Below are 23,467 nucleotides of genomic sequence, written 5' to 3' on the forward strand. Positions count from 1 at the left end.
AACCTTTCTTACATTATCATCCTCTCTCATTGATACAATGTTAAGTGCTTCACTGAACTTCTCATTCATTCTAAACTTCAAACACACCATCCTACAAGCTCATTCTCTCCAAGTCTTCATGGGATGGAAGTCCAGTCTCTTCAACTCTTTCACACTAACTTGTTCTTCTCCAGTTGTGTTCAGTTGTATCTTCTTCCTGAAATCTTTAGGGTTTTGAACTGTAAGCTTTGTCATTAGTTAATCACTATTTTATTCTTTATTCTTTTTCAACATTGGTGGTATCTTGTCCCTTCCTAGTCATAACAAAATGCATGATGCACAATATATGATATTTTCTATTGAACTAATGTTGAGATTAAAATTGAATACCTTGCTGACTAATGGTGGAACATAAGTTAAAAAATTGACTCACCCAACACTATTACTTGTCTTGATCTCTTCGTTATCCTACTAGGTAGGTCTTTTTTTCTCAGCAGTGGTTTATTTTCAGGTTTCTTTTTTAACTGATAGGATTGGAAGTCAGATGTTTCTACCCATGATAAAGCAGTGAAATAAACTGTATAAACAGTTAGTGTTCCAAGGCCATCTAACAATGAAAGCCTTGCTGCCTTTTGAATAGTGATTAATGAGTCCTTGCATGCCCTGGTGATGTATGCCTACAGCTTCCATCACACAATGCCGGTCATTTTGCCTTTAAGAGGTCACGAACTGTAGGTCAAGCACCTCCCAAGTCCTTTTGTAGTTACTGACAGTTGGTTTCAGGTTTGAAAAACACTGGGGAACACATTTGCAGTGTTTCCCCTCAGCTCAAAGTGATGCATGAATAGAGAGTAAAATATAACCCATGGCCATTGATTACCAGCGAAATGGCATTGAATTCATTTCAAGGTCAAGCGGCTACGGTTTACATAATGCTGGGAGTTCTGCCATTTACTTACCAGGAACAGTACATCCTGTTTTTCTGGTGTGGAGCTAAGTTTGCAGAGGCATCTGGATTTGAATGGTTAGTCTCTGTGCTACTGCAAAGCAATGTAAGTTTCAGACAGGTGACTACCCTCACTAATTCATTTTTAGGAACTAATGTGATTTCGCGGGATGTGAGTGTCGCTGACTAGGCCAACATTTATTGCCCATCCCTAATTGCCCTTGAGAAGGTGGTGGTGAGCTGCCTTCTTGAACTGCGTGGTGTAGGAATACCCACAGTGCTGTTAGGAACGGAATTCCAGGATTTTGACCCAGTTGTTGTGAAACGTTGATTTAAAAGTTCTTAGAACCATCTTACATCAAATCCTGTAACACAGAAATTGTGGCACCTCACTAACCAATTAATGCTAAAGGTTTTGTGTCCACTTGATCTTTTGTCCAGTTGTAATGAACCTGTATCAATCTGGCTCATTCAGTCACATGATTAGCATGGACCCAATTAGGTGGTTGGATGTGAACCATTTTAACCTCTTTCTGACTGTCATGATTGTTACCCATTTTCCCCTCAGTTAAATCTCTGCATCGAGCATTTTACATACTGTGGCCTGTGCTCAGCTCCATTCCTGGGCTGGACTTGACTGTATTCTATCCCAAGCCTGATTACTACTACAGGTTTATCACTGCTGTCTCCTTCCCACCAAGACCAGCCCCAGATTGTAAAACTTGTGGCTGATTATTATAAAAAACCATCTGGTTCACTTAAGTCCTTTAGGGAAGGAAATCTGCCATCCTTACCTGGTCTGGCCTACATGTGACTCCTGACCCACCACAATGTGGTTGACTCTTAAATGCCCTCTGAACAAGAGCAATTAGAGGTGGGCAATAAATGCTGGCCTAGCCAGCGACACCCACATCACGTGAATGATTTTTTTAAAAAGTGCTCACTACAACTGATGCATTAAGTGCTTCAGCATACACACACTCCCTCTCATCAGCAACCTCACTTTCACATAAGGCACCACAATGGGAAGTGAGTGTTTTATGTTAGTATGCAAGCTTAGTAAATCCTGTTCCTGTTATTAAAAAATAAAACACCAAGATAAGAATGCAGGAAATCAGCTGACCTATCAGCTCTACATTGACTGACTGCATGTGTCATCTTAAAATGCTGATCTCTAACAACAACCAACACCCTCTGGTTCCCAAACATTAGTCCCACTAATCTAGTTGCACTAATTAGGCTGACATCTAGTGCAGCACTGAGGGAGTGCTGTATAGTTGGAGGCGCCATCCTTCGGATGAGACATTAAATCTGTTCCACTGTTCAGTGGATATTAAGGATCCAGCAGCCTTACTCAAAGAACCAAAAGTAGATTTACTAAGTAGTCACCTCATTGCTGCTGTTAGAATCTTTAATACAAAACGGTTTGTCTCCGCAGCATTTTGAAACACATGAAACACAGATACCTGGTTATCTATTCGTTTACCAAACACTGTCCAATTTACTGCCACTAAGTTTCCTGATAATTTTACTTGTGTTGCATGTTTTCCAAGTAAAACGCAGTACTTTAGTATTAAACTTCATTTCACATTTGTCACATAATTGATCCATTTCCCTAGTTGCATCTTGTGTTTTTATCACTTTTGTTACATCATTTATGTAACTGATAATGTCAGAAGTACAAGCATTGGCTGCTGTGGGCCTCCATTCAATGCTATCCACGTCCAATGTCTGACATTAGATGTTATTCCATGGTTGGACAACATTTACTAAATAACTCAGTGCGCTAAAAATTACACTGACAACCAATTTAAGTTGGTCAGTCAGGCGCGCAGGGTGGCACATTTGCGTGTATTGGAAGCTACATATATTAATACACAGGGCTCTGTTCTTTGCAAACAGAAAGAACATGTACACACATCGCGGCTGTTTCAGCTAAACAAAATAATTGAGAGGCATTTTCTGATTAATTCCTCAGGGCAATTCCTTGCCGTATCAGAGTCCAGCTGCCTGGTTTAAATTTCAAACAATGCTTGGCAGTTAACTGTCAGTCACCATTAACTGTTGCATTCTTCATGACAACGCCTCTACCAATCGGAGTGAACCAATTAGCACTCTCTTCTCATACAGTATAAAGTTGCTTCCCCTGACATTGGTATTCTTGTGTGAAAGCAAAATACTGCCGTTGCTGGAAATCTGAAATAAAAACAGAAAATACTGGAAAAACCCAGCAGGTCTGACAGCATCTGTGGAGAGAGAAACAGTTAACTTTTCAAGTCCATACGAATTCTTCAGAGCTATAGAGAAGTAGAAATCTACATTTCTACTCTGCATTTCTACTTATCTTTAGCTGTGAAGAAGTCATACGGAATCAAAATATTAACTCTGTTTCTCTCTCCACAGATGCTGTCAGATTTGCTGGGTTTTACCAGCATTTTCTGTTTTTATATTGGCATTCTTGTGATTGTCCTGATGAGTGCAAGCTGAAAAGCTTCAAAATGTCTTTTTTTCAGCAATACTCAAGTTCTGTACCAAATGACTAATTCCTACTTTGCTCCCAAGTATTGCTTACCTTGCATGCTTGTAATGTTCAGGGTATGAAATAACTGGTGGTTATGGAACCCTATTGATCTCAAATCCTTTGTGCAAAGTTGGAGTATTAGCATGGAATTAAATGAGCTGGAAATCAAAAGGGATCAGAAAATTGAAACTGTTCAGACCCTGAATTCCAGGTATCTTTTTGATGTACTTGGTATTGGTTACCTGTCACCTAACACCTGTCAGTGTGGTCATGTGGCTCAGTGATGTGTCAGAGCAAAAGGCAGCTGTTCAGTATCAACTGTTTTTTAAAAAAAAAAGGTGAACGGCATATAGTGCTAACAGTTTCAAATATTTCTGATGTTTTTCCTAAACCAAATCCATCCTATAACCAGTTGAGCCCTGTTTTGTACAATATTTAACTTAAATTTGAGTCTGAGACACTTCCCATATATTGAACAGATTTTGCATAGAATTAAGCTTGTCATGTCACAAGGGCTGAATACATAGTTAATTCATTTCCATATCAGTGTCCCATCACTGCTGTATGACTATGATCATTTTCCTCCTCATTTCTTGACTGGTCTCCTTTGATATTCCAGGATATGTATAAATAAATGTTGTCTGGTCTGGGACATTTGCTTGTCTTCAGTTCATTTGCTTTGCCCAGTATGCTTAACCATCCACTCTCTCCATGATGGCAGCAGTGTGTATCATCTACAAAGATGCATTGTAGCAACTCACCAAGACTCCTTCGACTGCACCTTCCAAACCACCAACCTTCAGCACCTAGAAGGACAAAGATGAAACTTATAGAAACAGCACCACCTGCAAGTTCCCCTCCAAGTCACACACCATCCTGACTACCTGATATATACCATCACTGTCATTGCACTGTGGGAACACTTTCACCACAAGGACAGCAACAGTTTAAGAAGCAGGCCCACCTTCACCTTCTCAAGGGCAATTTTGTCACCCTGATATTTCAGTCCACTGGAATATTTGATGAAAAACCAGAAAATGAGGGAAGTACTCCACAGGCCTGGCAGCATTCGTGGAAAGAGAAACAAAGTTAACGTTTTGGGTTGATGACCTATCTTCAGATTATTGACCTGAAACATTAACTCTGTTTCTTTCTTTTCTTCCTTGATAAAGACAGATACAAAATATTCATTTAAACTACTGCCTCCATGTGTAAATCCCCTTTTGGTCCCTAATCAGCCCCACTCCTCTTCTTACAACACTTTTACTATAAATGAACCTATAGAAGACTGTTGGATTCCCTTTTATGTTAGCTGCCAGTCTCTTTTCATACTCTCTTTGCTGCTCTTATTTTGTTTTTCACTTCCCCTCTGAACTTAATATTCAACCTAGCTCTCTCTTGTATTATCAACCTGACATCTGTCATATGCACCCTTTTTCTGTTTCATCTTAGTCTCCCTCTTTTGTCATCCAGAGAGCACTGGCGTTGTTTGTCCTAACTTTCCCTCTCTATTGTTCATTAACTCAAACCTCTCCAAGTGCTTGTTGATTTTTTTTTTTGCCCTAAAACTATACCACCACTGATGTTAAACTAAGTGGTCTGTAGTTACAAAAAATGTCCTAAACCCTTTTTCGAATAAAGGTGTCACTTTTATCACTCTCCAATCTACTGAAACCTCCCCATATCCTAGGAAGATTGGAAGGCCTTCCATTATCTCCACCCCCCTCCCACCACAACCTCCTTTCGCAACCTGGGATACGAGCCATCCAAACCAGGTGCCTTATCCACTCTAAGCATACCCAGCCTTTCCAGTACCTCCTGCTATCAATTTTCACCCCATCCATTGCCTCTGCCATCTCCGGCTGCATCTATTGATATTTTTGTCAGTTTTCTATTCCTTGGTAAACACTGATACAAAGCACTCATTAAGTATTCTAGCCTTGTCTTGTCCCTAATTGGAGCCATGCCACCTCTTACTACCTGCTTACTATCTACATGCTGGTAGAATATTTTTGAGTTCCTTTTTATGTTAACTTCCGTTCAATTCTCATATTCTCTCTTTGCCAGCCTTATTTTCCTCTTCGCACCCCCTCTCAACTTATTGTATTTGACCTGCCTCTTGTTTGAAGAATTTACTTGACATGCACTATACCCCTCTCTTTTTTTGTATAATCATAACCTCTATTTCCCTTAACATCCAAGGAGCCCTGACTTTGGATTCCCTGCCTTTCCCTCTTGTTAGAATGTACCTAACTTGTACCTGAAGCATCTCTTCCTTAAAGATTGTTCCATTACAGTTTTTCCTGTCAGTCTTGGTTACATTTTACCCTAGCTAGATCTCCTCCTATCCTGTTGAAATTAGCCCTCTTCCAATGTAGACATTCTACTTTATATCATTCCTTGCTCTTCTCCATTATTAATCTAAACCTCATGATACAATGATCACTCTTACCCAAGTGTTCCCCAAAGACACTTGGTCTACTTGGTCCACCCCATTTCCCAGTACCAGATCCAGCAGTGCCTCCTCTCTTGTTGGGCCGAGAACATGCTGATCAAGGAAATTCTTCTGAACACATTTCAGAAATTCCTCCCATCCTTTCCCTTTAACATTATCCCAGTTGATATTTGGGTAAATTCCCGCAATATCACTGCCCTATAATTCTTGAACAGCTCTGTGATATCCCTGCAGATTTGCCCCTCTCTTTCTCTCCCTCCCATCCTCTCTTTTTGACATTACAGCCTCTTCCCTAATCAGTATTGCCACCCTTCCCCATCTTTTCTGAACACCCTGTATCCTTGAATATTAGGCAGCCAGTCCTGACCTCATCACAAAACAAAAACAAAAGTAAAATTACCTGGAAAAACTCAGCAGGTCTGACAGCATCTGCGGAGAGGAATACACTTAACGTTTCAAGTCCGTATGACTCTTCAACAGAACTAAGGAAAAATAAAAGGGAGGTGAAATATAAGCTGGTTGTGGGGGGGGGGTGGTGGGGGGTTGGGGTGGGGGTGGTGGTGGGGGTGGTGGTGGGGGGGGTGGGGGTGGTGGTGGGGGGATGGGGGTGGTCGGGGGGGGGGGGGTGTGGTGGGGGTGGGGGTGGTGGGGGGGGGATGGGGGTGGTGGGGGGGGGTGGCGTGGTGGGGGTGGTTTGGGGGGGGGGGGGGGGGGGGTGGGGGGGGGTGGGGGGGACACAGGTAGAGCTGGATAGAGTGTCAGTGATAGGTGGAGATTGCCAAAAGATGTCATAGACAAAAGGACAAAGAAGTGTTGACGGTGATGATATTAGCTAAGAAATGTGCTAATAGGTGACCGTAAGGGCAGAAATCAGGATGAGCAAGGTACAGATAGCCCTTGTGGGGGTGGGGTGGGGGGAAGAGATCGAAATAGGCTAAAAGGTAGAGATAAAACAATGGATGGAAATACATTTAAAAATAATGGAAATAGGTGGAGAAAGAAAAATCTATATAAATTATTGGAAAAAAGGGGGATCGAAAAGAGGGTGTGGATGGAGGAGTGAGTTCATGATCTAAAGTTGTTCAACTCAATATTCAGTCCGGAAGGCTGTGAAGTGCCTAGTCGGAAGATGAAGTGGTGTTCCTCCAGTTTGCATTGAGCTTCACTGGAACATTACAGCAGGCCAAGGACGGACATGTGGGCATGAGAACAGGGTGGTGTGTTGAAATGGCAAGCAACAGGGAGGTCTGAGTCATGCTTGCAGACAGACCGAAGGTGTTCCGCAAAGCGGTCACCCAGTTTGCGTTTGGTCTCTCCAGTGCAGAGGAAACCGCATTGGGAGCAGCGAATGCGGTAGACTAAATTGAGGGAAGTGCAAGTGAAATGCTGCTTCACTTGAAAGGAATATTTGGGCCCTTGGATGGTGAGGAGGGTGGAAGTAAAGGGGCAGGTGTTGCACCTTCTGCGGTTGCATGGGAAGGTGCTGTGGGAGGGGGTTGAGGTGTAGAGGGTGATGGAGGAGTGGAACAGTGTGTCCCAGAGGGAACGATCCCTGTGGAATGCCGCCGGGGGAGGTGAAGGGAAGATGTGTTTAATGGCGGCCTCATGCTGGAGTTGGCGGAAATGGCGGAGGATGATCCTTTGAATGCGGAGGCTGGTGGGGTGATAAGTGAGGACAAGGGGGACCCTATCGTGGGTCTAGGAGGCAGACTCTATGATGCCCTTTACCAGAGCAAATTTAGGCCCTATTGCATTCCTCCTTACTCTGACCCCACCTAATACCTTACCACCTCATACTCTAGTCCCATCTGTCTCTCCCATTTCTTTGTACACTTTGTTTTTTCCTTGCTGATGTTACCCCCTGCTTTCCCACCCCCTCAGATATTCTCCTCAGATAATGTTATTCTCACCCTAATGCTGCCTTGATGATCTGAAGCAGACTCTTTGTTAACTCTGTGCTTTGTATATGTGTTCATTCAATCTAAACTGTCTCATTTTGTGTTTAACCCAAACACAATTCAGCCTCATTACTTTCTAAATTCTCTTTCCTGTATAAAGCTACCTCTGTGGCTCTGTTGCCAGTATATTCCCTTTTCCCCTGTAAGTGAGAGTTAAGATTATGTTTGATGCAAGTAATGAAAATAGCTTAGGTTCACGGAAACAATTTGCAGGCAACCATTTTTGAAGCACCATTATTGTTGTGTAGCAAAATGCAGCTGCTATTTTGGCATTGCAAGATCTACAAGCAGCAAACACAATGAATAAAGCAGTGAATCTGTTCCTGTGGTGGTTATGGGAGGAATGATGGCTGTCACATTAGAAACACACACTATTTGTCTTCAAAAGGGACCTTCAACGTACACCTGAACAGGCAGACAAAGCTTAAATTCTTATTTGAAAAGTGCCCATCCCATCCAGTACTTTTTGTGTCAATGTGAGAGTCAATTAAAGTACGTGGGCTTTAATTAGCTCATTTTGTATTACTCATTTATGGGATGCAGGCATCGCTGGCTAAGCCAGCATTTATTGACACCCCCCTGCCATTTATTGTCCTAATTGCCCTTGCTCAAGAGTCAACCATGTCTGGAGTCACATGTAGACATGACAGCAGATTTGATTTCAACAATGGTTTCATGGTCTTTTAATCACCACAGGATTCGAACCTGGGTCCCCAGAGCATTACCCTGGGTCTCTGGATTTCTAGTCCAGCGACAATACCATTGTGTCATCGTCTCCCTCGCCATGTCTTCCATTCTCCTATACCAGTAGTTAACTGATATAAAGCATCAATTCTTTATTCTTGGAGTACAGTGCTCAGCCTCAGGAGTGAAAGAATGCAATTCCCTAAACACCAAGTTATCAACCAGCTGAATAATGCAAAGAGTTTCCAACGTCTTTGTAGGAAATGGTAAGCAGAAAGCAGGCACCGCCTAGTCAGGAGGGAACATTGACTCTGCCCCTCCTGTACAATCCCTGAAGGCAGCAGAGAGCTTAGGGGCCTGTTTTCAAATAACTTGAAGTCAAAATTAACTTGTCAACAAAGGAGGAAAGGATTTAAGCTGAATGTAAATACACTTCCTACCCCAATCTGCTGATATGTTTATTATTTTAAAAACCTAATTGTAAATGTCTGCAAGCAGAGGTGGAGGCAGGGTTTAGGGGGGTGTCACCCACTTCCCCCACCTCCAGCCATGTTGAGGTTCACCAAAAGGGTTTTGAAGGGCTGCCCCCACCATTGCCAGGATCTTCCGGGTTGAGTCCGAGAGTGTTTGCTGCTCCCGACTTGGCCTTTGGACTGGGATCAGTTGCCATTCGCCAGCTCCACCCCCTTCTGGTCAAACCCAGCTCAGCCGCTGTCTGCAAGCTGACCTTCCCTCAACACGCACCCCTGCCCTAAAATCTCAACCCAGGCATTGCAACCTCAATCATTCTGTATTTAATTTGGTCAAAATAATAAGGAATTAGATAAGAATTTCCAAATGCTGGACATCTAAATTAAAAACATGCACTGGTGATTCTCAGCAGCTCCATCAGCATCTGCAAAGAGAATAAAACGCTCAGTCTTTCAGGTTTTGCCCTCAGCCTGAGGATGGGTTGAAACAAAATCTGATGATGGACCAGTTCTGTTAGTAACCCTTGCACTATTATATTTTTTATCCATCATGTTCACACACTGCTTAGCTTAACATGTTTGCTGCTGTGCAACATTCACTGTAAACCTGCCATTCTTTACAAAGATTTTGGATTAACCGATGATCCCTTACTCTTTTGTCTTTCAGCATCTTACTCCAGTTTAAAAACGGAATTGGAAAGAGTGAAAGCAGGTAAAGATCAGGTGAGAGATTATCTCTATTTGATGTTTCTTTGCTGCTGAGCTCAAGCTGGTAACTGTCATGTGAATGCTCCTCCGTGAAATGGTCTTGGAATTAGAAAAGCTGCTTTTGTTGACCCTTACTCACTGTGAGCCTGTGCCCTGTCCATGGAACTGTAGTTGAGGGGTCCTCACTGAACAAACAGCTCACCCTGTGCTGTGTTGCCCAGCGGGAGGCTGAGGGTATAAGCTACTAACTTCAAGAAAGGTTTGGACTAAATTGATCCAAGTAAGCTTGTAAGTGGTGTACAGAACTTAAATGCGAGTAGTTAAATTAACAAATTATAAAATTGTAAATGCAAGAGGAACTTTTTTATTTCACTAAAAAGGATGGTCAGTGTTGGAATGCATTGCTGACATAGATGGCAGAACAGGAAGCCTTAACAGGTTTCAGGAAGAAGCGAGGCAGGTTTTAGTCCACAAAAGGGATTCAGTGTTATTCGAAATGTACCGAAGGAACATGGTGGATAGGTGGGCTAGATGGGCTGCAGACCACGTCCTGAAACCATGAATCTCTCAGCTCGTTAGTGTATTTTGAAACATTTTGACTTTGGCAAATGACTTGAATTCATATTGTGACTGTTTATGTACAACATAGAGACAGAGCCAGGTAACACGTGATCCATACACACACACCTATCTGGCTCCAAATAGTGTAAGTGGCACTTTACTACTGGTTTGAATGGTTCATGAGAAATGACTGGTTGATTGGCTAGCTTTGTCAGCACCACCAATTCCAAACCACAGTTAAGTAGCATATACTCCAATGTCTATTGTCTTCAATGTGATCTGCAGCTGTTCAGAGGTCTATAGTTGAAGGGATGGCATGGGGGACAGTGCGCTCTTCAAAGCATGTCTCATCTCGAACAGCAGGTGCGTGCTGTGTGTGAAGTGGGGAAAACTTCATTAAAGACTCTAACCCACAGATAGACCATACTGTTGGTGCTTTTATTTTCAATTCCATTTTTATACTTCTCGTTCACTAGTTCTTACTGGTGGAATACAGAGGAGAAAATTTAAAATCCCACATTTTGAGCTCATTAAAAAAATCTGTATTTGTTTTCAGCTGGAAGGCAGAATGCAAGAGAAGATCCAGCATCTGGAGAATCTTGAAGAAGTGAATAACAGCTTGCAAGAACAACTGAAGAAGGAGGGGGATGCTAAGGTAAGACATAAATCTCCACCAATTCAAAAAGAATCCAAAAGTTAGTATTGACCTGCAGATTCCCTTCCTGAGTGACGATTCTTTCAGGACTGCCTTGCCAATGTGATACATACAGAAATCTGTTCAAGATGGATTTAAATTTAACCTTAGCACATTTTACGTTAATGGCCTAAATACTAGACAAAACTTCTGTCACTGTAGGTTTTTAATTTTTTTTTTGGTGACTAGATCTGATTATCTGTTCAATTTCAAGACAATTGATGAATATAATCCTACAAATCCGGTAATATCTGATGATCTGTGAATCCCCTTCAACTCTCCTCGGGTGGTTAAGACGAGGAAAGAATAAGTATCAAGGTTGCCAGTATATAACTTTTGTGTCAGGTTGGTTCAGGCCAAATCCCGGAGCACGTAATCCAGGCTGGCATTCCAGTGCAATGCTGAGTCAGTGCTGCATTGTCAGAAGCGCTATCTTTTGGATGAGATGTTAAATCGAGGCTCTGTCTTCCCTATCAAGTGAACAGAAAGACCCCATGGCACTATTTGAAGAAGTGTAGCAGAGTTCTTCATGGTGTCCTGGCCAGATAGATTCCAGCTCCCATGCTCAGTGTAAAATTCAGCTGCCACTTTAAAGGATACTGATGCTAATCTGAAGTCTTTGCAATTAGCAGGTAGACAGGTTAATTCATAATGAAGCTTTGCATTAACTAGTACAATCCTTCATTTAATTCTTTGGTGTAGTACACTGGAACATTCTATTGCTTATGGAATTGGACCAGCCTCTGGCTGCCTGAATAATGATGGTGAATTGATTCCTACCAGTTTGCTGCTCAGTTCAGTAACATGCTCTGAAATAGGCTGCCATTCCTTACTTACCAGGATTGTTAAATCCAACTCATGATTGGAAATAGTTGAGAGTGCAGGTTTAATCCTTATGTTCAAACATTTTACACCAGACTGAAAATGTTGCTATTTAAGAATTTGTTTTTTATTCTTTCCTGGGAAGTGGTCACTGGCTAGGCCAACATTTGTTGCCGATCCTTAATTGCCATTGAGAAGATGGTGGTGAGCTGCCTTATTGAGCTGCTGCAGCCCATGTGCTGTAGGTACACCCACAGTGCTGTTAGGGAGGGAGTTCCAGGATTTTGACCCAGTGACAATGAAGGAACAGTGATATATTTCTAAGTCAGGATGGTGATTGACTTGGAGGGGAGCTTCCAGGTGGTGGTGTTCCCATCTTTCTGCTGCCCTTGTCCTTCTAGATGGTAGAGTTCATAGATTTGGAAGGTGCTATCAAGGAATCTTGGTGAGTTGCTGTAGTATATTTTGTATATAGTGTACACTGCTGCTACTGTGTGTTGGTGGTGGAGAGAGTGAATGTTTAAGGTAGTGGATGGGGTGCCAATCAAGTGAGCTGCTTTGTCCTTAATGCTGTTGAGCTTCTTGAGTGTTCTTGGAGCTGCGCTCATCCAGGCAAGTTTAGAATATTCCTTCACACCACTGACTGCCTTGTAAAATGTGGACAGGCTTTGGGGAGTCAGGACACGAGTTATTTGCTGCAGGATTCCCAGCCTCTGATCTACTCATGTAGCCATACTATTTATATGGCTGGTCCAGTTCAATTTTTGGTCAATGGTAACCCCCAGGATGTTGATAGTGGGGGATTCAGCAATGGTAATGCCATTGAATGTCATTCTTGTTGGTGATGGTCATTGCCTGGCACTTGTGGTGTGAATGTTACTTGTCACTTATCAGCCCAAGCCTAAATACTGATCAGGTCTTGCTGCATATGGACATGGACTGTATCAGCACCTAAGGAATCGTAAATGGTGCTGAACATTGCACAATCATCAGTGAACATCCCCACTTCTGACCTTTATAATGGAAGGAAGGTCATTGATGAAGCAGCTGAAGATGGTTGGGCCAAGGACACTACCTTGAGGGACTCCTGCGGTGATATCCTGGAACTGAGATGATTGACCTCCAACAACCACAACCATCTTCCCTTGTGCTAGTATGACTCCAACCAGTCTTTCCCCCTGATTCCCATTGATTCCAGATTTGCTAGGGCTCCTTGATACCACACTCAGTCAAATGCTGCCTTGATGTCAAGGGCAGTCACTCTCACCTCACCTTGGGAGTTCAGCTCTTTTGCCCATGTTTCAACCAAGGCTGCAATGAGATCAGGAGCTGAGTGTGGCCCTGACGGAACCCAAACTGAGTGTTAGTGAGCAAGTTATTGCTAAGCAAGTGCCAATTTATACTATCGCCAATCCTTTCCATCACTTTGTTGATGATTGAGAGGAGGCTGATGGGGCAAGTTGGCTGGGTTAGGTTTGTCCTGTTTTTTTCTGGAAAGCAGCAACATCTGTTGGTAGGAAACTAGCACTGCACTTATTTGAGAGTGAACTTCTTGTGTTAAGTATACAGCTGTGTTCGTGTTAAGTGATGTAAACTGTGCCTTTAATCAGCTGCCAGGTCTTCACACCCAACGTTTATTGCTTACTGAAGCAAGTAGAATCAATAGTGTGTTTTAAATTTTTTTTAAGTAAAATATGTCGAAGTGTGTACTAATACAAGTCAGCTGTAACTCAGTGAGAGCACTCTCCCCTCTGAGTCAGAAGGTTGTGGGTTTGAGCCCCATTCTGAAGAATTAAGCACACAATCCAGAGTAACACTCCAGTGCAGCACTGAAGGAAAGCTACACTGTGGAGTTGCATTTTTCAAATGAAGCCCTATCTTCCCTCTCGAGTGGGCTTAAAAGATCCTATGGAACAATTCAAAGCACAGAGGAGTTCTCTCTATAGTCAATATTTATTCCTCCATAAACATTCACTAAAACAAGTTGCTGTTCCTAGGAACTTGTTAACAAATTGGCTGCCGCATTCCCTATAATACAGTGGCTACACTTCAAAGAAGTGCGTTTTTGACTAGAAAGTATTTTGAAATATCCTGAGGTCGTGAAAGGTGCTGTGTAAATGCAGATGCTTTCCTTTTCCTTTTTACACTGTCTCCTCTGTCACTCTGACCAGAGGGCAGGCAGCTGACCCCACGAAACTGAATATGACTGATTGGTACCCACAACTTGGTTGCAGGTTTGCCCATGTTTTTAGATCTAACTCTATATGATTCAGTTAACCAAACCAAATCCTGTGATCATGGAACTTTGAAGAACTGTATATTTGAACGCACAAGTTAAGAATCGAAGGGAAGGGTTAATTCTGTTGTACTACAGCTGCCATCCTGAAATGAATTTAGGAGGCACCCCAGCAGTTTGTCCGGAGATTTGAATGCCCATGGGGCCTGACACTTAAATGAGCAGCAGAAGATGGACTGAGCTAATGACAAAGCATCCTATGTGGGGAGGAAGAAGTTCGAGTGAGCTGAGAAGAGCTTGACTTCACATAGAACTTTCATAATTTCAACACGTCCCAAAGTATTTTACAGCCAGCGGCAGTGAAGTCGTTGCTGTGCAGATGTGGTAACAAATCTGTACACAAGATTTTAGTAGTGTTGGTTGAAGGAGATGCCATCTTTTGGATCAGACATTAAACTGAGGCACCACCTGCCCTCTGAGGTGGGCTTTAAAGATCCTACGGCAATCAACACTCCGAACAGTGGAGAGCACACAGACTCTCTGTTGCTAGAATTATGGGCTCATGGTTTCACCCTTCTGACTCGGAGAAAGTGCTACTCACTGAGCCAAGACCAACACAAAGGTTTACAGCACAGAAGCACATTCTGGTTTCAAAGAAGATACACATCTATAGGCTGTGAGGATAGGAACAGAACTGCTGTGTAAAAATAAAAACAGAAAATGCTGGAAAAACTCAGCAGGTCTGACAGCATCTGTGGAGACAGAAACAGAGGTAACATTTTTGAGTCTGTATGACCTTTTTTCAGAGCTAAAGAGAAGTAAAAATGTAATGAAATTTATATTGCTTAAAGGAGATACAGCAACTGAAGCTGGATAGAAAGCCAGCAATAGGTGGGGGCTAAGGAGAGATTGACAAAGATGTCATGGATTAAAAGACAAAGGGAGTGTTAATGGTAGTGGTAAGAGCTAAAGGAGGTGTTGATGGGGCATAAAGGCAAGAAAGCAGAATGTGCTCATAGCAGAATAAGAGTCAGCACTCTGTGAAAGAACAGCATGGAACAAATAACAGAAAGCTCTGAAGAAGCGTCATACAAACTCGAAACGTTAATTCTATTTCTCTCTCCACAGATGCTGTCAGACCTGCTGAATCTTTCCAGCATTTTCTGTTTTTATTTCAGATTTCCAGCATCTGCAGTACTTTGCTTTTATCTTAGTATTTAATTGACTGCCACTTCTCTTCCAGGAATGCCTGCCTTGAAGAAGCACTGCTCTTCTCTCAGACAGGATGTCCATTTGTCTCTTTCACCTTGTTCACCTTCATTGCTTTCCGTTTCCCTCCTGGTGCTTGACAAGGTGTTTGCCAAAACTCTCTTTCACAGCCATATTTCCTTCCTCAGCGACTGTCTCCATCTCTGACTTACCCCACGTGGATTCTAACTGAAGTTCCATCCCTTATGTTTCGGACCCACCCAGGATTACAGGTATCTCCGGGGCATACAATGTTCCTCAGACTGCTGTTCTTGCTGCATCCTGAGATCCACACTCATTGCCATATGCCGCCACATGAATACACTCTACCTCTCTTTCCAGCAGCACTGACTCATCCTATCTCAAAGATGTCCTTTTCCCAATTTTCATTTTGTTTTTCGTATCATCCGACGCTTTAACAAGAAACTTTGTCTCTTCTTTTCAGGTGTTAAGGAATACAAGCTCCAACAACTTGATACCAACACCCATCCGGGATCCTCCACCCCTTCCCGTCCCTCTGACCCCATCCCATCTTCTAATCCCAGCCCTTGCCGTGTATTCACCATACCCCGTGACCTTCCCCTATCTGAAGCTGTAGGTTTAGTACTCAGCAAAAGGACTCAGTTTCATAACCTCACTGAATTCCGGGCTCAGCACGATGCTGAACTCTTCTTTCGCTGCCTTCGCCTCTGTGCTCACTTCTTTGGGCAGGAGTCCCCCCACCACCGTTCAATGGATCCTTTCACCCGCCTCCAGTATTCTTCCTCCCTCTGGCCTCTTATCTGCTCTTGATCTTTTCATTGAGAACTGTTGGTGTGACATTGGTCATCTCAATTTCTCTTCCCCTCTCACCCACTCTAACTTCTGAACTTGCTGCACGCCATCCTCTTAGGTCCAACCCTGACTTTGTTATCAAACCCCTGCAAGGCTTTGCACTGTTGTTGTCTGGCATGTTGACCTCTACGTTGCAGAGGGCTGAGCTCCAACTCTCAGACACTTCTTCCTACCTCCCTCTGGACCATGACCCCACCACCGAACATTAAGCCATTGTTTCCAGGACTGTAACTGACCTCATCTCCTCTGGAGATCTTCCAACCTCATAGTCTCCCAACCCCGCACAGTCCTCTTCTACCTCCTTCCCAAATCTATAGATAGAACTGTCCCTGTAGACCCATCTTGTCAGCCTGTTCCTGCCCCACTGACCTCATTTCTCCCTATCTGGACTCCATTCTCTCTCCCCTTGTCTAGTCTCTTCCCACCTACATCCGCGATTCCTCTGATGCCTTACATCAAATCAACACTTTCCAGTTCTCTGGCCCTAACCACCGTCTCATCACCTTGGACACCCAAACCCTCTACACCTCCGTCCCCCACCAGGATGGTCTCCGGGCTCTCTGCTTCTTCCTCAAACAGAGGCACGAACAATCCCCATCCACCACTACTCTTCTCCACCTGACTGAACTTGTTCTCCCACTGAACAATTTCTCCTTAAACTCCTCTCACTTCCTCCAGATAAAAGATATGGCTATGGGTACCTGCATGGGCCCTAGTTATGCCTGTCTCTTCATGGGGTATGTGGAACATTCCTTGTTCCAGTCCTACTCAGGCCCCCTCCCACCATTCATTTTTCAGTACATCGGTGACAGTTTCAGTGCCACTTCATGCTCTCATCTGGACCTGGAAAAATTTATCAATTTTGCTTCCAATTTCCAATTCACAATCACCTTCACATGGTCCATCTCCAACACTTCCCTTCCCTCCCTTGACCTCCCTCTCAATTTCTGGTGATAGACTGTCCACCAATATTCATTACAATGACTCCCACAGATACCTCGACTACATCTCCTTGCACCCCACTTCCATCCCATTCTTTCAGTTCCTTCGCCTCCGTCGCATCTGTTTCAATGATGCCACTTTCCAAAACGGCGCTTCTGACGTGTCTTCCTTCCTCAACTGAGGTTTCCTGCCCACTGTAGTTGGCAGGGTCCTCAACCGTGTCCGACCCATCTCGATCCATCTCCTGCACCTCTGTTCTCACACCTGCCTCTCCCTCTCAGAACCATGATAGGGTTCCCCCTTGTCCTCACTTTTCACCCCACCAGCCTCCACATTCAAAGGATCATCCTCCACCACCCAACGAGGTAAAAACCCTGCCCATGGTCATTAATGTTTAAATGTAGGTAGAGCTTTATGGGCTGCTTGAAAGTTCAAGAAAGCACCACCAAACACATCTTCCCCTTACTCCCGCTGTCAGCATTCTGTAGGGACCGGTCCCTCCAGGACACCCTGGTCCACTCCTTCATCACCCCCAACACCTCATTCTATTTCCACGGCACCTTCCCATGCAATCACAGAAGATGCAACACCTGCCCCTTTACCTCCTCTCTCCTCACCGTCCAAGGGCCCAAACACTCCTTTCAGGTGAAGCAGCGCTTCACTTGCACCTCCTTCAATTTAGTCTACTGTATTTGCTGCTCCCAATGCAGTCTCCTCTACATTGGAGAGACCAAACGCAGACTGGGTGACTGCTTTGCAGAACACCGTCGATCTGTCCGCAAGCATGACCCAGACCTTCCTGTCGCTTGCCATTTCAACACCCCATCCTGCTCTGCTGCCCACATGTCCATCCTTGGCCTGCTGCAATGTTCCAGTGAAGCTCAACGCAAACTGGAAGAACAGCACCTCATCTGATTAGGCACTTTACAGCCTTCTGGACTTAACACCGAGTCCAACAGCTTCAGACTATGAACTCTTTCCTCTATCTACACCTCTTTTTTAAAATTTATTTTTATTTTTTATCTGCATATTTTCATTTTTATTTAGTTATCCCTTTTTAATTCCTTTTTCCATCTGTTTTCCCGAATCACTGCTCCCTCCCTCCACCCCATCCCCAAAAGGGCCATCATTTACTTGTCCCATGTTCTTTCACAGAGTGCTGACCTTTGTTCTGCTATTATCACATTCTGCTTCCTTACCTTTACACCACTATCAGCACCTCCTTTAGCCCTTACCACTACTATTAACACCTCCTTTGTCTTTATGTTTATGAAATCTTTGTCAATCTCTCCTTTGACCCCGCCTATCGCTGGCCTTCTATCCAGGTTCACCTGCTCCACCCCCTTAAAGAGTATAAATTCCTTCACATTTCTACTTTAGCTCTGAAGAAAGGTCATACAGACTCGAAACATTAACTCTTGTTTCTTTCTCCACAGATGCTGTCAGACCTGCTGAGTTTTTCCAGCATTTTCAGATTTCCAGTATGTTGCTTTTATGCTGTATAAAAATATTGCACATCCTGGTTTAGCCAAGCAGTAACTGTTATTTTGTACTATGCGCTGATTAAGTTTAACTGCTGCTAAGCATGTTATGCTCTTGCTTATTCATTTGTCCTTTTGCTGTTTAATAAATGTATTTGACTGTGGCTGTCTGTAGTCAGCATATTGTTATTCTGCAGTCAAGGACAAGAATTGTGATTTAAAGACAGTATCTAGAGGATCCTGTGAACATACTCTGATTTTACCTAGATGATAGGATAAATAACACCGTCTGGCACATGGGCAGCCAAGGCTGACCATGAGAGTAATTCTGAGGCGCACAGGGCAATAATATTTAGATTTGAAATAAAACAAAGGTGTTCTCACTCATGTTTCAGACGAACCTGGAACAGTTGCTGTACGAGGAGAAGAATAAAGGTCAGAGGTTGCAGACTGAGCTTGACGTCAGTGAGCAAGTGCAGAGAGATTTTGTCAAACTCTCCCAGACTTTACAGGTAAGGAATTCTTTTTTATAACAATTAAAGGGTGAAGTAGTAGTGAGCCACATTGAGCTGAGGCTGTATATGAGGTAAATTGATCCCATCTTCTAGCCTTGAATACTATAATTTACTAAATGAGATTTCCAGTGCTCAGGTAATTAAAAGGGATTACATTAGGAATTTTAAACCAAGTATTCAACTCCTAAATGTTGAGTGCTTGTACAGCAAAGCAACTTGTAAGGGTTTTTTTTGTCTTGGTTTCAGCAAAATGAATGGTTTTCTAATTGGTGATCTTTCTTTACCCATAGCCCCCTTCTTTCTTGACCTTTTTCTCAACAGAACGAGAGTCTTTGCTCCTAAGCTTTCTTTTCTTGTTCCTTCTAAACCAAAAGTATGCTGTCTTAATGCTTTTTTCCCCCTCTGCATCTTCACTGTGTTGAAATTTAAATTCAGAGTAGTTTTCCACTCACTCTTTCCCTGGATTCAAAGGAATGGAATTCTTCACCTCCCTCTTCCATCTACAAGTGTTTAAAACCCAAGCTTGGTATCGACTAAACACCATGGTAGTAGTTGATTTCTCATCTCTCGGACGTTACACAACTTTTAAATAATTCAGTAACACTCTGTTACTGAGAACACAAACCAGAGCAGCCCCATTGACAATGCTGGGTATATCCAGCTGAATGAAGCCCATACCTTCAGGAACAGGGGAGAATATAAATCAGAACCATGCTTATTGATTACTGATTGCAGGGACCTGTTTCCAGTTCCAGCTCTTCTCTTTATGTCAGTGCAATGTGTTCAACTGATCTTGCAATATTACAAACCTGGAGTGTTGAAGCCACAAATGCAAATGCAGCTGTTTTCAAATTATTGAATAGTTGCTCTGAGATGTAATTGATGGAGATGAAGTAACTGCACCGATAATGTTTGTATTCATTGTTACGGAGAAGCCTGGAAAAGTATTTTTAGTGAGAGCAAGATGGACGTCACCAATGGTCTTTTTTCACTTCCTCTAATAGGTGCAGTTGGAGCGGATTCGTCAGGCGGAATCATTGGAAAATGTCCGTGTAATCCTGAATGACACGAAACTGACAGATATTAACCAACTTCCTGAGACATGACATTGAACCCTGGGGATTGAGGCTACAACAGTTTTTACTCAACCAGACACATCTTTGTAGAAACATGTTAATTCTTATTTAACTCTGAAGGATCAGAGCCTATGGATTAATAGAATGCAGTAATTGAGGTGTAAATGTTTCTAGACTGACTTTGTACAGGGTGCCTGACTGCAGTTAGAGCTTCCCAATTCATGAAATTGCAACAGGGGAACACTACCGAAATTTTAAATTTTACATATGATGAGAAGAGATCACCGAGTGTATGCCGTGCGTAAACTTTGAAAAATCATTGATACAAGAATTCCCACTCTTGCTGGAGTAGACATATCTAATCTGTTGCTCTGCTATTTATACTATTAATTTAGTCCTTTTCTCATCCATTTCCTGTACATTCACTAAAGCAGTACCAGTCAAAACCTTTAACTCACACATTTACTTGTGAAATTTAATTGTTTAGTGCTCAGAAAAGTGTGAACGTTTTGCTTTTTTTCAAATGGTACTGACTCCAGAATCTCTTTGTCTTCCCAGTCCTGCCAACTCCTCCCACCAGCTGACAAAGCTTCAGTAGAATTTGTATTTATTGTACTTGCTATCCCCAGCAGTTTCGCATTACTCCTGCCTGTAGTGAACTGCGTATCCTGTATCTCACTGCACAAGTTGTGTGAAAAGGAAATTTAAAAAACCTACTTAGCCAGCTTTCATTGATTAAATATTGCTGACTTGCTATAGATATGAGATAGAAGCAATTGAACCATTTTCTATTAATGATTTAAGAAAAAGGAGTCTTGGTTGACCAGTTTTAAATTTAAGTATAATTCTCAAGATTCAATACATTTTCAAACAAGTGCACTCAGATTAATATTGAAACTAAATATTATCAGGTGAACCGTTACTCAGCATGAAATTGTTGCAGTTCAGCTGGTTATATTAAGGATATTTGGTGTCTAAACATATTGAGCTGTTTTAGGATGGGATGTAAAATGATGCAATCTCACTTGATTTAGCCCTTCATTACTGCCTTTAAAGATTGAAACTTGGGACTTGGAGTAATCAGATCAAAACACTTTGACTGCCCTACAGGTTTTCTACGCTCATTGTCTTTGTTCTTTATATACATGAGGAAGCTAATTTAAGTTTCTAACACTTCTTTTTTGGTCACATTTAAAAGGAACAGTTCAGGTAATTAAAGTTTGAACCAACACCTGGCCTAAGATTCTGTACAAACACGATCACCTTGGTCTACAAGTGACTTCCATGCCCCAAACATACAATTTGAACAGCAGCACAATGAGGAAACCTACTGCAGTAATGGGAGAGTTGGCGATTTCACACCACTAGTAGGGAACAGTTGTTTAAGCATTGTGCTGAACTTGCCATGTCTGGGGTGAGACATTCTCCAGTTATAAGCTGTTAAAAGGTCCAACGCACAGAATGGTATTTAAAAGTATGTATTGGTAATTGCTTAGAAATGTGTATTTTCACAGCATTGCATAGGCAGCAGTGAATACAAAGAAATGAGGTTGCACATAATCTCATTGAATCATGATGAAAAGTTCTGGGGCGAGGTGAAGGGACAATTGACAATGTGAAAGACAGTTTGCAATTTCAAATGCATTTTGAACAAGGAAGGCATTTTATTCCCCCTAAAATATTTGCAGAAGATGGCTGTTTATTCAAGGAAATAATTATGCATTGTTTTAACACTTGTATATCTGATATTTTTTCCTTTGAGCCTTTTAAAATTAAACCTACCATTACTTCCTCAGCACTCGCTTTAAATAGAACCATGGTACAGTATTAAAAGCATGGCACTTCTGTCTTTTCCATTACAGCTCTGATTTAAACATGGTATATGTGTGACATTACTGGCTAGTGAAACCAGAAGATGATCTCTGCAGTTTTTATATATATATATATATATATATATATATATATATATTAATAGTTCCTCTTACATGAATTGACTTTAAAGCTTTGATCAGCTATAGCTGATTCAGCAATATCTAAATCCTGGTAACTATAAGTACAGTACAAGAAAGCAGAGGTAAGGGGTAATATGTTCCTTTGTCCATTGTTGGGACTTCATGTGCAGTTTCCCTTCATAATAGCATGTCTGTATTTATTTAGTCCAGTGGTGTAACCACATTTTAACTGCCCACATCTCCCAATAAGAGGTTCCTAGGGCACTTTGAGAGAAGAGTCATGTCTGACAAGCCATCGGTTTGCTGTGCAAGTGTGGATGTACAATTCTGCTGTTTACAGATTTAAAATGTAACCAATTTAACTATACTGAGGGTGTCCTTATGAAGAAAGTCTTTAAAATAAAAGCTGCTGGAGTAAACAGTTGTGTGTTTGTAGAGTAATGTATAGAATAATAAATCACTTCATGCAGACTTAAAATTCATTGTCTGAGTTTGACAGAAGTGGTAGATTTGGGGGCATCAGTGCAGTTGATGTAATTTATATGGATTTCAGCAAAGCTTTTGACAAGGTCCCACATGGGAGACTTATAAAGAAGGCAAGTGCACATGGGATATAGGGTAATTTGATAAGGTGAATTCAAAATTGGCTTAGTTGTAGGATGCAGAGGGTGATGACAGAAGGATGCTTTAGTGACTGGAAGCCAGTGTCCAGTGGCGTACCACAGGGATCTGTGCTCAGTCCCCTATTATTCATCATTTATATAAACAACATAGTTGACTATGTCGGGGGTAAGATTAGTAAGTTTACCAGGTGGTTAACAGTGAGGTTGAATGTCTTGGGCTACAGGAAGATATCGACAGGATAGCCAAATGGGCAGATGAGTGACAGATGGAATTTAACCCTGAAAAGTGAGAGGTGATACACTTTGGAAGGAGTAATTTGACAAGGAAGTATTCAATGAACGGCATGACACTAGGAAGTTCTGAGGAACAAAGGGACCTTGGCATGTGTGTCCATACATCTTTGAAGGTGGAGGGGCATGTTGGTGGGGTGGTGAAAAAGGCATATGGGACAATTGCCTTTATCAATCGAGGCATAGATTACAAAAGTAGGGAGGTCATGTTGGAGTTGTATAGAACCTTGGTGAGGCCACAGCTGGAGTACTGTGTGAAGTTCTGGTCGCCACATTATAGGAAGGATGTGCTTGCACTGGAGGGGTTGCAGAGGAGATTCACCAGGATGTTGCCTGGGATGAAACATTTAAGTTATGAAGAGAGGTTGGAAAGACTTGGGTTGTTTTCATTGGAGCAGAGAAGACTGAGGGGCAACCCGAACGGGGTGTACAAGATTATGAGGGTCATGGACAGGGTGGATCGGGAGCAGC

At 42.5% G+C, this 23,467-nt stretch overlaps 1 protein-coding gene across 2 annotated transcripts in view; it reads left to right on the plus strand.

Moving 5' to 3' along the window:
• The window catches only part of rabep1 (rabaptin, RAB GTPase binding effector protein 1), a 133,048-nt gene extending 110,547 nt beyond the window's left edge, over nucleotides 1–22,501 (plus strand). For both annotated transcript variants that reach the window (XM_041198089.1, XM_041198090.1), the window contains exons 15-18: nucleotides 9,681–9,736; nucleotides 10,839–10,937; nucleotides 18,935–19,051; nucleotides 20,059–22,501. In XM_041198089.1, the coding sequence (XP_041054023.1) occupies nucleotides 9,681–9,736; nucleotides 10,839–10,937; nucleotides 18,935–19,051; nucleotides 20,059–20,160 (374 nt within the window). In that variant the 3' untranslated portion in view covers nucleotides 20,161–22,501. The remainder of the gene's footprint in view (nucleotides 1–9,680; nucleotides 9,737–10,838; nucleotides 10,938–18,934; nucleotides 19,052–20,058) is intronic.
• Nucleotides 22,502–23,467: the final 966 nt, after the last annotated feature.

The sequence above is a fragment of the Carcharodon carcharias genome, chromosome 10 (genome assembly GCF_017639515.1).
Source record: "Carcharodon carcharias isolate sCarCar2 chromosome 10, sCarCar2.pri, whole genome shotgun sequence".
Classification (NCBI taxonomy): domain Eukaryota; kingdom Metazoa; phylum Chordata; class Chondrichthyes; order Lamniformes; family Lamnidae; genus Carcharodon; species Carcharodon carcharias.